We start from the raw sequence: 17,502 nt of genomic DNA, 5'->3' as shown, positions 1-17,502 counted from the left end.
ATACTGCTAAAAATACTACAGTACATCCAATTAACAAATAAATATTGATTTATATTAATTTGAAAGCATGAATAGTTTACTTTATATAAATATACAGATTCGTAAATTCGCTCCGAGTATTTTGCACGTTATTCCTTTAACTATAAAATTTTGTTCATCTTTCACCATCTCTGAACCGGGTATTTCGGTCTATTAATCTGGAATCGCATGCGTTTTGGCTTGACGCCATCATCAGTGAAGCTGAGTCAATTGGATTTTTTATTTTTCCAGGAAACAATTTGAATTTCGCTTCCTAGTCGAAGTGCACCATTTGGTGGTTTTGTTCACTGTACGTAATTAAAATTATATTGTAATACAGTTCTCCTCTCTCTCTCTCTCTCTCTCTATCTATATGTCTACCTACAGCTCTCTTTCACACTCTCTCTTTCTCTTTCTCGTTCTCTCTCTCTCTCTCTCTCACACAACAACCATGCAAAGTTTGGTCTTCTGGATCTTTCAGGCACTTAACGTGGATGGATCATCAACACACACACACACACACACACAGAGAGAGAGAGAGAGAGAGAGAGAGAGAGAGTGAGAGAGAAGTGGAGACTTATGAAGTGGAAAGTGGCAAAAGGATGGAAAATTTGAACGGCTGTAGGTTGAGATGGAGAGTTGGTGTCCGAGTGGAGCGAAGTCACGATAACTCAAGTGGTAGAGCAGCGGCGTATTTAGCCGAAGGTCGTGGGTTCGAATCCCGCTCGTGACACTGACTTTTTTATTTCAACCCAGACCTTACATAGAAAGAATAATTAATTGATAGAAAGAATATTTGAAACGTTTCCCCAGATGAACTGATTAAACGCTCGCGCGCACGCGCACACACACACCAGAGAGAGAGAGAGAGAGAGAGAGAGAGAGAGTGAGAGAGAGTGAGAGAGAGGGAGAGAGAGTGAGAGAGAGAGTGAGAGAGAGAGGAGTTTAAATTCTTTCAACCTCTCCATAAATAATTTGTATGTATATTAATGAATTAATTTATGTGTGTACGAATAGGTGTACGGAATGAGAGAGAAATGATTCTGATGATGATGTTATACCTTACTTAACCAGGCCAAGTGCGTTCTTCTAGACCTTTCTACCATAAAACGCGGGTAGACCCATAAGAATAAATATGAAGAAAGAAAGAGTGAGCAAAAAGAAAATGAGTGATAGACAAGAATGAGAAATATAGATAAGAGGAACAGAGAATAATGGAAGAACATAATACATACATAAATCAAAGGCTTATCCTTGCCACAAATTCAATTTTTTCAATCCTGCCCTATTTGATCTAATCATATCTACATCTTTTTCACATGTACGCAATATTAACTAGCCCATTTTAAATTCGCTTTGAATAAAACGTAGGGTGAAAAATTCAATCGTATTATCTTACGGCAGGTGCGAAGTTGCACTAATTGAGGTATCCATCAGGAGAGATGAAACGTCATCTACAACCAGTTAATCAACGCGTCGTTTCAGAGCGGAAGGGTCACTGCCCCCGGGCTACTCCACGATGTCGTGGTTCTTCTTCTGTTCTGCCTCTTTTCTTCTTCTTTTTTCTTTTTCTTTGTCCCAATTAATTTTACTCGGACCTATCTCAACTGTGTTAATTTTATAGAATGTAGACCTCCTTTTTAGACCCCTTGTCAGCACTTGTAAGTGTTTTTGCTTAGGAGCCGTTTTGTACGATATACTGCCGGCAATGAGATAATTTGAATTATACTGCAGAAAAAAATCATCGCGTGGACAAAATGTTTATCTAATTTTGATAACGATTGGAGATTAGAAATCGTAATTTCTTATCAACGTTTTTCATTTGGGGCTCGCTTCAATAGATTTCTTTTAAAGGTACCATTGGCAAATAGACAGAAGGATGGTTGTTTAGCATGTAAATTATCTTCCCTTTTGTATTAACAATGTTGATAAATAATTTCGGTTTGAGGCCTAATAAGACAACTTTTTTTTTATATCAACGGAGAATCAACTATCCAGTGTCCGTAAGGCTAAACCTGAGCGTATTCCAGATTGGATAGTGTTACTGCAGTTCTCGGCAATGTTGGGACTGAGTCGGTCTGCAAATAAATTTAAAATCATTTATTAAAAACATAATCATGTCAATTTATAGACATATTTAAGATCGTCTTGCCCTGATGATGACCTTAAAATAGGTCGAAAGTTTGGCAGTAAAAATTAATTTTTTTTTATCAAGACCACACCGAGATCTAGATTATTCGTGAATAAAAAAGAAACAGATACATCTAACACTTTAAATATACATATATTTAATTAAAAAACATCATTATGCCTTGTGATAAAGTTCGAGCAATAGGGGCTCAGGAAAAAACTTACAAAAGCGCCCCTGTAAATTTTACACATTGGAAAAGGTTTTATTACTCTGCATTTTTTTCGCGCCAACTTGACCAACCGGTAAAAGCTATTGAGCTTTTAATGGCATCCTTGATGAATATAAATTATCACTCTTCAAAATTTGCGTTTATCTATCTTACAAGGGGAAAAGTTAATTTCAAAATTTGTGAATAGATAAAAATGATTCCAAATTTGGTTTTCTAATTACATTGCTCCTTTAGATTTCTTTCCTCCTGCCATTGTTACTTCTTACCTTCATACCCTCAAAACGACAATTACGAAAAAATACAAATTACAAAACATACTTCACACCCTAAATCTTATAGTTAGATTTATTTTATTTACATTGTTTGTTTATAATCTTAAATTAAAAACCTTTTCCTGAACGGTTTGTAATAGACCTTTCAAAAATTTCATGTTTACGTACATGAAAAATAAAATTGGATATGTTGAACAAGCGACCAATATTTTCATTGTTGAAAAATGGGAAAGTACAATTTTTAACATACCTCTATTACATTCACTAATTTCGTGGTCCGCTTGACCAATTAATATATTACAATTAATTAAGGTTTTTAGTTGAGATAAAAAGGTCAATGGCATGAGCGGGATTCGAACCCACGATCTTCGGCTAGATACGCCGCTGCTCTACTACTTGAGCTATCGTGACCTCCATCCACTCGGACACTAACTTCCCATCTCAACCCCACCTTTTTGAATTTTCCCTCCTTGAAAAATGGCAAAAAGGAGGGAAAATTCAAAAAGGTGGGGTTGAGATGGGAAGTTAGTGTCCGAGTGGATGGAGGTCACGATAGTTCAAGTGGTAGAGCAGCGGCGTATCTAGCCGAAGATCGTGGGTTCGAATCCCGCTCGTGCCATTGACTTTTTTATCTCAACTAAAAATCTTAATTAATTGTAATACCTCTATTATATTAATATTTTATATCTGTAATTTTGTACTGCTGCACAACAAACAAAGTTAAATTTAACTATTTTTAATATTTATTTTCGTTCATTTTATTATATATTTTTTAGTAATGCACTACCGTTAAAAGTGCATAAACATCAATAAACATCGGATGACAAAGCTTGGTCCTTTTTGATTTAGTATTAACTGCACCCTAACCAATAATCCATCTAATATAGTGCAGTAAAACGGCTAAATTTTTGCCCTCCTGGCCCATAAAAATACCTGTAGAAACCAAATTGCCTGAAGTTGATAAAGTTTATATTTTTGATTGTGTATTAAATAAAACATAAGTTTCTACAATTTCCATTTTTGTTCCATAACTTAGGAAATGACCTGGGTTGGTTTTACGTCCACATTTATAATATAAATATTATTTTCTGCCACTCCGCACTTTTTTGACACCTGTATTTAATTAGTTCGCCCCTCGAAAATATTAAAAACCTATTAAACCAATTCATTGTTACAAAAATAATTTTCCGTGTCAAATCATTTTTGGATATCAATTTATTTTTACAGTTTGACATTTCCCCCTCGTATAAACAAGAGAACTCTTCTCGACGGATTCGTGAATGAAGTAGATAACTTATCAACAACGCATCATCAGCTTGATAAAGCCGTCAATAAAAACGATGTTGAAATTAATCGTTGACATTCGTTTTATTGTCAAATGGTTTAATTATATAATAACTTATTTTTTCATTTAGAACTGTAGAATTATAGAAATAAACTTGCCTGAAAAAACACAGAAAATGTAGATATGGCAAGTAGAACAGTAAAAAGTTAAAATACATTTAAACACAAAACAGTAGATAGGAATCAAATATTAAATATGAAATTAAAGTAATATTTATTTGTATAAAAATAATTCCATTATATTATTATTTTGGTCTTTTTTACACTCAATAATAGTTAAATCTACATTTTTGGCATTGCCATTTCATTAACAATTAAAACAAAAAACTTCCAAAAAAAAGCCAACAACAACATTATATTAAAAAACAATATACTAAAACTAAATATGGAATGAACAGTTTAAAAATCACAGTTAGTAGAAAGTTGATTCTACTTTCTTTGCAGTTTTCCTGAGATTAGGATTTTGCTTTTGCTTGTTGTAGTTGTTTTTTCCATTTGTACTTTTTCTGTAAACTAAATTACGTTATCGGCCTTAGATATTTTTTAGATTACTCTTTAAATTAGTAATTTTTTGTTCTTTTGTGCTTTTAGTTGTGTCAGCATGCCGAACTAGTAGCAAATGTATCAGTTTGATAAAAATTATATTGCGGACAAGATGAAAAATAATGCCAGAAATACGATAACAATAAAACTATCCAAATATGTAAAAAGAAGATAGAAATGAGAAAATTAATAAAAATATTATTATAATTGACCCTCATCAGGTGGTGGTAAATGCGCACATGCCCTGATGGTTGTTCTTAAATAATTGTGTAATTTTATTGATTATGTAAATATGTGTAAATTTTTGTGTTTTACTTAGTTTATAAGTCTGTACTTAAGGTTCTGTCAATCCTATAAATAAAGACTTTGGTTATTAATATTGTTATATTTATTAAAGATATATGATTTTTGTTCAATTAAACTAAAATTGTAGTCGAAATACAAAGTAAACATCATAATCTTATAAAAGAATTTAATAAAAGATTGATCGATTTTACAACCAGATTGTATAATAGATAATTGTATTAAAAAATTATCAAACGGCTTATTTAAGAAAACCATTTAATAAGTTGAAAGATTTGTTGAGCAATAATAAATTTCAATTAAATTAGTAATAAGCCTAATGAAAGGCTTAATATTATGTTCTTGTCTCTGGGAAAAGCGATTTTTGAAATGTTAATAATTTTTGTATAGGAGTATATATAAAATATACATTTCAATGAGTGTAGCTTATAAAAATAAAACAAAAGGAAAAGATTATTATAAAATTTAAAATGATATTGTACAAAAAAAATCTGTCTGCAACTGATTGTCTTTAAAAAATATATCAACATTCGGATTATCTTTTCCTTTTCCGATTATATTCTAACCTATAGTCAATAAATGACAAAGAGAAATCAAGAGAGTTTTTGGAAAAAAGTTTTCAAAGATTCAACGGTTTTATATATTATGTTATCGTTTTGTCGGTCAATATGATTCTTATGGTTTTACTATATAAAGAAAAAAATCTTTATAATTTGCACCACCTTCTTAAATTGCATCGGAACTCGATTTTCAGTAAGCCACGGTGAAAAATGTCATGGAATCAATGGTGTCATGTAATGGTCCAACAATTTACAGCGGGTGTACACACTGATTCCATGCTGGATTTTGACCTCTGAAATCTTCCGTTTAAAACGTACAAATAATTTTTAACACATTCGGTTGATAAAAACAACAAGACAAATTTATATAATTTAATAAATCTAAGGTCCCAAATTAAGTAAACCTGTGATTATTTTGTCTCAATTAACCAATAACAGAGGTCAGTCTGAATAAGTACCACACTGGCTCTTTTTTTAAAATAAATTGTTATAAAATATTAATGACTGACGACCACTTTTTTAACCATTGCGTTAACTCACCTGAGGAAGGATTCAAATAAATCCGAAACGTTGTGGATAAAAACTGGTTGTGGTTTTTTTGAGATGACCTATTATCCCACCTTCAAGAAGGAAGAATCATAAGATTAACTGTTGAGGTCAAAATATAAGAAAACATCAATAACAGAGGCAAATAAGATTAACCTTAAGCCAAGTTCAGTGTTAAACTGTTACCTCAAAAAAGAAATAAAGGAAGTGTCAAAAATTAAAAATATTTTTATTATCTTATTACTATGATGAAATCATCCGGAAGATAAGTATAAAGTAGTGTGTACATACAGGGTGTCATTTTGACATGCCCCGGCTTAATTTCTCTCGAACACATAGCGTTATCGAAAAACCAAAAACAAACATATTTAATATTTTTTAGTCTAGGTCAATTTTTACTGATCTTTTTATATATTTGTTGCACGGATACAACAGAGTACAACTTTAAAATTTTAAATGGGAACGTATACTTTTTTACATACTGTTTTAATGAATTTTTATTCTAAAAGATGCCGCAATCACATTTTAAATTTTTCAAAGAATAACCAAGTTGTGGGTCTGAATATGAAAACATATATCTTTTTCGTTTTTATAATTATTTTCAATAAATGATTTGTTTATTAATTTTAATAAAAGTTTTGTTTGTAAATAGGTCATTGTTAATGCTTATGTAAAAACATAAAATAACAATATAAACAATAAATAGTAGAACAATACATAGTAAACGGTAGGGTTTTTAAAAAAAGGTACACTCCATGTTTGGAACAACAAGAAAAACAAACACGAACAGAGATTTTCGAAAGACTCATCATCTGCCCAAGAAATTCATAAAACGGACTAGCATCAAAACTGCAAATAAATATACTTAATAATAATAACGAAAAGTATACGTTTAAAATTTCAAAGTTGTACTGGCTCTGATGTATCCTGGCAACAAATAATTCAAAAAGCAGTAAACATTTAAATCTGTACTAAAATATTAAATGTGTAGTATTTAGTGACTGTTAAGTAATTAGTATTGTAATGAGATAGTGAGATGTGGACTGGTGCGATGTAGGTTTAGAAAAATATTATGTTTATGATGTCAAAGTGAGATATTAATGGTTTTTTATATATATAAAAGTACAGTTTACATATATAACATATAAATAATATATTATATCATATCGATAGAAAACACAATATATATACATATATATTGTGTGTTTGATTCAATCAAACATATAAAAAATAATAATGTCTTTATGTATATATATTGTATTTATACGTTTTAATAGAATCAAACATATATAAAAAACAAAAGATATTATTATTTTTATATGTTTGAATCAAACACACACATACGCGCNATATATATATACTATATAATGTGTGTATATATGTTATATGTTTGATTGAATGTATGTTTATGTATGTGTGTTTGATTCAAACATATAAAAAATAACAACATCTTTTGTTTTTATGTATGTTTCATTCAATTAAAATACATAAAAAATATTTTTAAAAACCTTAATATCTTACACTAACACTCGTAACACTCTTGGAATGAGTAAAAATAATTTTATTAAACCTAAAATTTCTATATTGTGAACATCTTTGTATAAATTCATTTTCACATCGTACATGTATTTGTATATTTTAAACAATGTTTGTGAATCCCAGGCCCTGAAGATGATCTCAATAAAGATCGAAACGTTGGTACGATAAAGAAAATGTTTTTCTAAACCTACGTCACACCAGACCGCATCTCACGATCTCTACATTGTAAAATATTAAATATGTATTTTTTGGTTGTCTGTTCAATAGAAATTCAGCCGGGCAATCTAAAAAGGACACACTTTATACATTCTACATAACAAGCCTAAACGGTGATACAATAAAACTCCTGTCGAAAAAGAAGTATGAATGAAAAATCTTCTTTTTCGTCTTTAAAAAAAAAAAAAAAAGAGTCATCTTACACTTCCTAACAGTTCAACCAGTTATTACTTTTTGTCGAAATATTTATTTTTATGCTATCAATTACCCATATTTCGATTTATTATTATTGTTTGTTTGTTTAGTCTAAGTATTTGCTATTGTTTATTTAATATCTTAGTTTCGAACAGAGGTATTCTTAGAAGGCCCAGTGGGAAGGGTCGATTATTCCAGAATCGCTTTTGTTCAAAATTAAGTTATTGATTTATTGGACCGCAGACAACTGGTAACGCCCGCCCTTGTGAATGGAACAGATGACATAAATATTTCCGTACCGCGGGACAGTTTATGATTTTCGAAACTCCGGGTCGAAAGGAGAGGAGCCTGAAAAGTGAAAAGCCATTGACCGAATGTTTATGACAACGCATAGGTCCAAATGCGTTTCGATCGTTTCATTTTTAAATAAATTCGTTCATTTATTCTGCGAAGAACGCGTTTCTGTTGGGTTTTACTTCTTTGACAAGCGATCGGTGCGTTTTCGGGACAATTTTTCGTAACATGTGGGTTTATGAATGAAATCGGCCCGGTATGAATGGCGCCCCTGCCAGGGGGGGAAACGACGCTTGGTTGCTGTTGCAAAGTTTGTTTCTTTATTTTTTCTTTTATGACCATAATTCAGAGGTTTTGTTTAGAATTAAAATAATTTTATATTGGGTTAATTAAATTTAATAAACTTTAAAATGTGGAGGGGCGTAATTGAAAATAATGTACAATACCGGGCGTTTAAGTGAGCCGGATCTATATAGGATCGTGTCGTTTCGCTTGTATTCGTTGAGATTCGGGAGGCGGTGACGTCAGAGGGGGGATGGATAAGAGTTGTGCAGGGGGGTGAGACCGATTCGGATTGGAGGAGAGGGCCTGTCCAAATATGGGTCGAGGTTTGGTGGGGGTTTCATTCATAAGGTGGAAGATTGCGCGGGCGTTCCCAGTGTATAGCGGTGAACTGTGAGAGACGCCTACAGATCAGTACAGTGTTTTGTGTGTGGGTTTTGAAGGAGGCGTGACTCGGAGCAACATGACGATGGACGGGCTGGACACCCTGGGGCACCACAGCCCCGGGACACCCGGTTTCCTCCTTCACGACCAGGTGCCGGGAGGTGCGGCGGCGGCGTCCACGACGACGCCTTTCCTGTCTTTCGAGACGCTGAAGAGTGCCGCTGCCAGCCAGTCCGTTACCGACGAACAGCAGGAGCTGAACACGCCCGTCACAACGTCCGGCGATGCGCCTTCCTTCTTCGGACCCTCCTCCGTCGTAGAACCACCCCACATCGCTGGTAAGTCCGACAAGATTCGTCACTTATACGACCTTCTACTCTTTTCCCTCCGAAACCCTCCACTAACGACAATAAGACCTAACGACACCAATAACCTTGTCGAGTGGTGTCCATCCCAATAAACAAACTTAGGGATCGACTGTCTGCACTTTTTGCTCCTTATCTTCTTGTGATTATTTATAATAAAATATAAACAGAAATAGTTTGAATTTCTTGTCTGAACAACACATAACAGCGCATGTTGAGGTCTATTTCGATGAATTCGCATTCTCGGTTAGCTTCAAACCAAACAGAGCGTTTTAAGAGAGAGCATTTTATTAGCCGATATGCCCAATAGTTTGTCACTATCACATCACTTTAGCATCGATAGTAGAAATTTTATAATAGCCGTATTACTTTCCGTGGTTAAGAATGGTTGGGATGAAAGAGAGTCGAGCAGAGGTGCGCAAGTTTCGTATGGTGACCTTTTATGAATTGCCATATTAAATCAACAAGTACAGGTGTACGCGTTTGCAACATTCTTTACATGCTCAAAAATCTTGTATCTTGCGTTTCACTTCACCGTTGGTAGTTTGTTTTGTTTTTGTATTTCCCATGGAAGAAAAGATCGGTTGTATGTTGGTAGTAATTTGTCTACGATCTGTTGCATGGCAATTTGATCAATGGCGGTGGGAATGAACAAAACACGAGGTGCCGCGCGTGTGCCCTGTAAACCTCAGAATTGCAATTTGAAACCAGTAAATGTAATTCGTATCCGAAATGAAAAAAAAAAAAAAAAAACGTTTCCGGCGAGCGGCTGATATCAGTTGTCCACGTAAAGTTGAGGTCTGTTAGAAATGTTCGTTGAGAGGGTATCGCCCGCGCTGTGCTCAATGAGAAGCCGCCGAGACCTGCGCAAAGCCGCCAATTGAAAGTTGGTCAGGAAAATCGAAGGTTTAACAAACTTTTCGTCCCCTGCGGTCCTTCGCCGTGTCCCCGGTGAAACTCCGCTTTTCGCCCTTTCACCTCCGAAGGGCCCTCGACTCGCTAAAGAGCGCCGACTATAAAAAGGAATAATTTATTTTCCCTTCCCTGGTAGTCCCGAGAGGGCAAAAAAAATAAAGCCGAGGCTTTTTTACGTTTCGACCTCTGGCACTTAACTGGAGCGTCCAGGGTGATTTATGCGTGTCTTGCCTCTTAAATGATCCCACAAGATAGAGACCGTAACTTGGAGTTAATTAACGGGAAAGACAAAAGAGATTTCAGGACAAATGCGTCGTGTATTCGGGTCCGACGACGAGGCTTCACTTGTTGCTTTTATCGAACACCCGATGGGTCCGCGCCGCCTCTGACATCCACCCACCTCGTCGTTAAATTAATCACAGAAAACAGCCACCTGTTACCATCGGAAAACCGTGTTTCTTCTTCTGGTCACATCTTCAGCTCCAATTTAGAATCGTGGTATTTATATAGACGATAAGAAAGAAAATTTTCGTTTGGGAATTGTATCAACGATAATTACTTTAACTTTTGTTTGAAAAAGCCGTTTGATTCGGCAGTTTCAACAACAAAGTCACTATGTATGTAACAGTTGTTTATATGCTTTCAGGCTCGTTGGAGGAAGGTGGAGGAGTGCCTAAGTTGGAAGGGACTCATCATGAAGAAGAAGAAGCCAATAGCACAGGGAGTGGTGTGCTTTACGGAAGCGGATCTCATAAAATAAGCTATCGGGGTGTCTTCACGACTTCTGCTAGCAGTCCAGTCCAGCCTTCAGCGAACATGGCTCCATCACCGTCTTGGCTGTTGCCCAGCCCCGACAAGACGCTCTTCCCTCCTTTGTTCGGAATCCTTCAGCCACAGGGCTCGCCGCAGTACCCCTCCAGTCCGGCACAGTACGAGGACAGGAATCACCAAGTGGAACTCCTCGGACTGAGCATAGAATGCGGAGGGAAACAGGGCTACGCCTGCGAACAGGATCTTTACCAGAGGCAGGTCATGCAAGGTTCCCCAGGAAAGTATCAATGGCTCGACTCGCCGGTAGAGTACAACGCACAGATTGTAGTCCCAGGGCCGGCCACGCCGTTAAAACAAGAGCCGCAGTACCAGGCGAACTGCACGCAATCCCCCACGACCTACACCGTTCAACTCGCCGAATACAACCCTTCGACGAGTAAAGGTCACGAAATCCTCTCCCAAGTCTACCAGCAGTCGCAAGTACCCTTGAAACTGGTACCCGTGAAACCGAGAAAGTACCCAAACAGGCCGAGTAAAACCCCAGTCCACGAGAGGCCTTACGCATGTCCGGTAGAAAACTGCGACAGGAGGTTTTCCAGGTCGGACGAGCTGACGAGGCACATCAGGATACACACCGGTCAGAAACCGTTCCAATGTCGGATCTGCATGAGGTCGTTCTCGAGATCGGATCACTTGACGACGCACATAAGGACACATACCGGTGAAAAACCTTTTTCGTGTGATGTTTGCGGGAGAAAATTTGCAAGGAGTGACGAAAAGAAAAGGCATGCAAAAGTTCATCTTAAATCCCGAGGGAAGAAAGATAAGATGGGTCTCCTCCAAATGCCATCTGTCACGACATCTTTATAGACTGTGATCCCCTCCCTATATATTTTCTCGAAACATTCCCTTACCCGATCCCCTTATATTATAAGATATTTTTTTACTAATTTATTAAAATATAAATATACGAGTATAAAAGCAAGAGATATAAATAGTGGTAATTATAGTCTAGTCTTGTTGAGAGTGATTTTAGGCCTCTACGTTGCCGTCTCCCAATTTTCTGAGTCTGAAAGACAAATTTTTTTTTTCATTTCTTACTATTATTAATAATGGTATCCTTGTGCAATTTTAAATCATGTTACCGAATGTTTCATTATTTAATTTATCAGTCCGGGTTAAACTTCTAGCAAAGGAAAAATGGTCTAGATGTTCTTATTTGTTTAAATTATATTTAGTTTTGGATATTTAGCAGCAAGACCGGTATCTTGAGGTTTTTCTTTTCTTAATTTTATAAGGATAAACAATGTTACATCGTAAACACTACATGTTACATCGTTCAATTAATTTCGGTATTTATTTGTGAAGGATCTGTAAAAGCACTGGTCAGTAAATTTGCTGGGACACTGATTTTAGTCGGACAAATTAGTTAGACAAAAAGAACACATACATGAAACGCATATATTTTGCGTCATTTATTACCAGATGTGCCATATTGACAGTAGATTATTGCTTGGGAATTTCTTAAAATATGCAATTTTTTCAGTTTTTAATTTACGCTGCTGTAAAATTTGTTAATCACCCATGAAATGAATCTATCGATTATGTTTTTCATATTGCTAGTGAATCGAAAGACTGTGTACGTGCCAAATTTCATATTTTATCTGGTAATTAATAAGAAAAATGTGAAAAATCCCTGGTTTTCGACAAGCTTATTCGATTTTTTTGTTATTTTAGGGAACATCGGCGACCAAGATCTCGTAACCTTTGCTCATAATTAAAATATTTTGCTTCCATGACCTTTTAAAGGCGTGTTGATTGCGGGTGACGGCCGTTTTGTGCCGATTTTGTTTTTAATTTTAATGTTTTTCTTTTATAGAAAAAAAAAGTTTGCTAAATGTCGGCACTCTCTTTTGTGGAGTTTCCCCACTTTAAATTATTGGATCGTACAAATTAATATAGGCCTAAATAAAATATAAAAAAATATAAACCACTGTTCCGTTGATTTTTTTTTGTTTTTTATAAAGTTACTAACTGTCTCAATTTCAATGAATGTGAATTTTTACTTATTATTGGGCTGTAAAGCCGTTGTAAATATTGTAACACTTGTATTAATTCTGTTGATCTTTTATTTTATTTGTCTGTAGATATAAGTATGGAAGTATATTGTTATTTCTTTTTTTTTATAACAAAGTCATAATAATAATAAGTTAATTATGGACTAATAATTAATATTAATACTTTGAGGTCGCGTTCATGAGACAGTGACCTGCATTCAGGTAGCTCAATTTGGTGTCTTGGTAAACTCTAAAAACTAATTATTAAAAACATTTTGCTAAAAATTATATTTCTTGAAGAAAGAGAGTAATAATAGTTATATAACTTAAAAAAATAAAATATGGAAATCTTTCTGTGATGTCTATTTAGAATTTACAAAACCCGAGGCACATAACTGTAGATTGTTTTTCTAAATGGGGGTTTTGAACGGCCGAGTTGTGTTGTAGACGTAATAGAAATAGAATTAGCAAAAATTTATACAAATATATTTTAATAAATTTGGAGAATTATGAAAAAATACCGTGCATTACAAGAGGAAGGGCGTCTACAACGCAGGGTCGTAGTGCTTTCAAAGAGATTTTTTTTTATAATTGTTTGATGTCTAATTTCTAAGAAAATAGCTAACTTACAAAGCTCTAAACACAAAAAAAAAATTATATCCCTTAATATATATTTGTGAAATCCCAATGCACATGAATGTACCCTTAATATGTAAATTGATAATTTATTTAATCTTCCGTTGTAAATACTATTTTATATTTGCAAATGTTTATATACTGTCGACTTCCCCCATATTTGCATTCTGTCGCTGTGACTGATAAATTTGAATGGCTGTTAAGAAAGAAAAAACATTTAAAAAGTTGTATTTAAACCAAAATTAACAAATTTCCAACACAATGAAATATAAAAATAAAACCTTAATTAATTAACTGACGTTGTTTATTTAAGAACCCTCCAACCACGAAAACTCCTATCTGTAGAAACATTCTAATAATTGTGAGATTTCCTCTGCAGGGAGATAAACCTATTATTTGATAGTAACCTATCATCTTGGTCTGCCTACTCTCGCTGATTTTTGTTGGTTCATGAACCATTAATCAGCGAGGATAGGTTGAATATTAAACAATTCTAATAATTGTCTAATCAGTGGGTTGAAAGATAGTTCATTGTTGAAAGATCTAGACAGTAAAAGTCGTTGGAAACAGAACGATCGTGATTTTTCCAACTTTGTCCTTAATGTCTGAAATTGAATTCTTTCCCTAACGCAAAGTTAATATGAAAGGGCGGTTATCCCAAACAACAAGGAAACAAGATAACTACGATAACATTTCGTTTCCTTAAAGGGTGATAAAAGCGGGAGGAAGCAGATGACCAAGAGGAATAAAATTGATGTGCATTCATTCACCATTCACCCTGCAACGATTCCTTAAGACCATAACCCAATTAATCAGATAATTACTATTTTCTGTGATTCTTAAGTTTTGATGAAGTTGTTGAAAGGGGTGGGAAAGCATGTTGTTCGCCGTAGTTTGGCAATGTTTAAATCCGCGCATCGTTTGATGAAAGTTCGATGAAAATTCCAGAGGAAACCGGTTCATCATCAGGGTTTGGCTTTTTAACAAGGAAAATCCCTCCTAATCAACGCCAAGAACGGTGTAGAAGAAATCACAGGAAATGCTAGGTGCGCATTTCATTGGTTCGGTGCTGCATCACACACAACAATTAAAATATAATAATTCTACAGCACTAATCAGAACTTTATTGCTAAAATCCAATTACTCATGCAGTTCCAATTCATTATCTCCATTTTTGTTTTATAGAAAATTACTGCACTTTTCGCCCTACAATTGCTCTTTAATGTCGTAGGGTGTTTGAAGGTTGACGTTGAATTTATAGCGTCCTGCTTAAGTCTTTTCTCCTCATCTAGATTTATTCCCCCTTCGTTATCTTCCTTTATCCTTTCTATTTTCATTCCTGCTCTAAATCTAATAAGAAATTTTGATATTTAAAAAAAGCTTCAATTTAAGAAAAAGCCCCGTTATCGTTAAAAACCCACCTTTTTTTTCAATGTCCAGAGGTTATACAATTTTTTACAGAACAGTCCTTATTTCAGACAGTGTTTTTAAACAATGGAATGAATCAGAAAGTAACCAGAAAATCAAAACAGTGAGGCAGAAAGTATATGTCCTAGGGGTAGTAGATACCTATTCGCATAAGGTTTAATTTTGTTTTCCCTTAATTTAACGATATTCATCATTCCTTAAGATAACCTATTTTTTTCTATTGGAAAATGCTCCAGTTTGTTGAACAAACTTCTAATCATGTTGTTATTTTATTATGAATGTATTTCGAATATAAATCTTGTGACTATAGTCATATCATTATAGAAGATTATAGTCAAAACATCTTTAAATTGGATTTTAATTATGTAACACAATTTATTTTTTCTATTTTATTTTGTTACTAGCTCAACATTACATTTTTTTTTCTTCTTTTAAGCGAGAGTATTTCATCTTCGAGGTTATATGAACCCTCGGGGAGCCGATGTTTTTGAGAAAAAACCATTTGTAAGTATGTAGGGTTTGAATGCAGGGCCGCTGGATTCGAACCCGGAACATTTACCTTACAGTGATGAGCACCGTCTCAACGCCTAAACCGTTGCGGCCATCGACGCCAAATATAACTATTTTTAAAGCTCTTCTAAAGGAAGGGAAATAACAATGTCAATATCAAACAGAGGTATAATTATTTTAGTTTCAATTAATTAATAATAATATTAATAATAATACAACTAATAATAATTGCATGTTGTGTATAGATTAACATTTAATTTCCATGTTTTAAAAAAGTCGAGGCTTAAGACCAAGTTGTAAAGAATATTATTTTATATTTTATTACTCGAGTTACTAGAGGAAGACGTGTTTTATTGCATGCAATACTAATTGTTCTCATGTGAATTTATCGTATCTGTTCGTATATATTTTTAATTACAATTTGTATTAACATTATAACTCATTTTATAAACTCAATCCTGCTCTCGTTATTAGCAAATTATTGAATCAATATTACATTAATATAATTAGCAAATTATATTAATACGTTTCAGGAATTGATTTGTTTGAAGACATCATACTCCTACCATCAGTATGAGGGTCATTCGTGGAAAACCGGTAAAAATACATTAGAGTTGGGGATATCCTAAATCTTGTGGAGCCCTGATTCAAACATTGGTCCTCCGGGCCGGATTTTCCTGGTCTGACCTCTTCTCCTGTCTTGGTTTTTTATCATCCGTATCGCCCAACTAAATATTTTCTTTTCCTAAATTAATTTCCAGTAAATTTATTCATCAAGATGACTGATTTAACGCTCGATCAACAATCCCGCGTGTTGCAGAACAAACTTGGAACTATTTATCGGGAGATAAAATTGATTCGAGAGAGTGCCAAAACTGCCGAAACGGACATGTCACAATTTCCCACATTTCGAGGAAGATATTGTCTTTTAGATAAATATTTTAATGAATATTCCAATGCCTGGGATCGGCTAAAAACATTTTGAGAGTGCCCAACACGACACGCAAGAATTGCACAATTACACAGAAGACAAACACTTTGAGCCCTGAAGATGATCTCAATAAAGATCGAAACGTTGGCACGATAAAGAAAATGTTTTCTGAAACCTACATCACACCAGACCACATCTCACGATTTCTGAATACTTATTAAAAATGTATCAATGATATCATGAACCATCGGCCAAATAGAGATATTTTTCTAATAAAATCTGTTCTTTCACACATTTCAGAAATTAGGAGATTTATCCTAGATGTGATCACAGATTCAACATTTCTTCGAGGACGGTACGGAGGTCGGCGGTAGCCTTGCTTGGGGCTTACATCGCCCTTGGCGGCCCTCTTCGGTTTTCTCCCTCCTCCCAGTAGCGAACCTCTTTAACAACACGAATCTCTCCTTTTGCCCGTATTCCGAACAGAAATCAGATATGGTAATTTCTTAATAATCACATGCCGCAGAAATATCTGGAGGGGCCGACTGAGATGATTAGCAGATTTCAAAATCTAGATTGATTATGTTTCAAGGGAACGCCGACGAGCGTTGAGACGACGTCGAAGATTGCCGATCGGCACGGTTCTACTGGAGTTGCATAACATTACTTTTGGTATAAAACGTCGATGTGGAGAGTTTTGCGAAATACAGTAGGAAAACCTAACAAAAGCAACCTATCAATGATGATGGATAAACCTGACTATGCTTCTCAATCTAATATCATCCGTTAACCAACGTTTTTAAGGGAAGTATTTAAAAGTAATAATAATTTTCAGAACTTAAGTCAGGACATTTCAAACAAAAATTATACTACCATATTATGGTAAATTCATTTAAAAAATCAGTTTCCACTCATCAAGCACAATTTTGTAAATTAATGATTATTTGGAGATCGTGAGATGCGGTCTGGTGTAACGTAGGTTTTAGAAAAACGTTTTCTTTACTGTGCCAACGTTTCGATCTTTTATTGAAAT

The 17,502-nt window shown here is 34.6% G+C and overlaps 1 protein-coding gene across 3 annotated transcripts in view; it reads left to right on the top strand.

Annotated features, from left to right (window-relative positions):
- LOC106661755 (E3 SUMO-protein ligase EGR2) overlaps positions 1-13,874 on the top strand; it is a 40,663-nt gene extending 26,789 nt beyond the window's left edge. For all 3 annotated transcript variants that reach the window (XM_014385357.2, XM_024225884.1, XM_024225886.1), the window contains exons 2-3: positions 8,916-9,194; positions 10,783-13,874. In XM_014385357.2, the coding sequence (XP_014240843.1) occupies positions 8,916-9,194; positions 10,783-11,777 (1,274 nt within the window). In that variant the 3' untranslated portion in view covers positions 11,778-13,874. The remainder of the gene's footprint in view (positions 1-8,915; positions 9,195-10,782) is intronic.
- The last annotated feature ends 3,628 nt before the right edge of the window (positions 13,875-17,502 follow it).

Source organism: Cimex lectularius, unplaced genomic scaffold (assembly GCF_000648675.2).
Source record: "Cimex lectularius strain Harlan isolate CLEC.00 unplaced genomic scaffold, Clec_2.1 scaffold34, whole genome shotgun sequence".
Classification (NCBI taxonomy): domain Eukaryota; kingdom Metazoa; phylum Arthropoda; class Insecta; order Hemiptera; family Cimicidae; genus Cimex; species Cimex lectularius.
The sequence above is the reverse complement of the archived record's forward strand: the minus strand, read 5'-3'. Positions and strand labels throughout refer to the sequence as shown.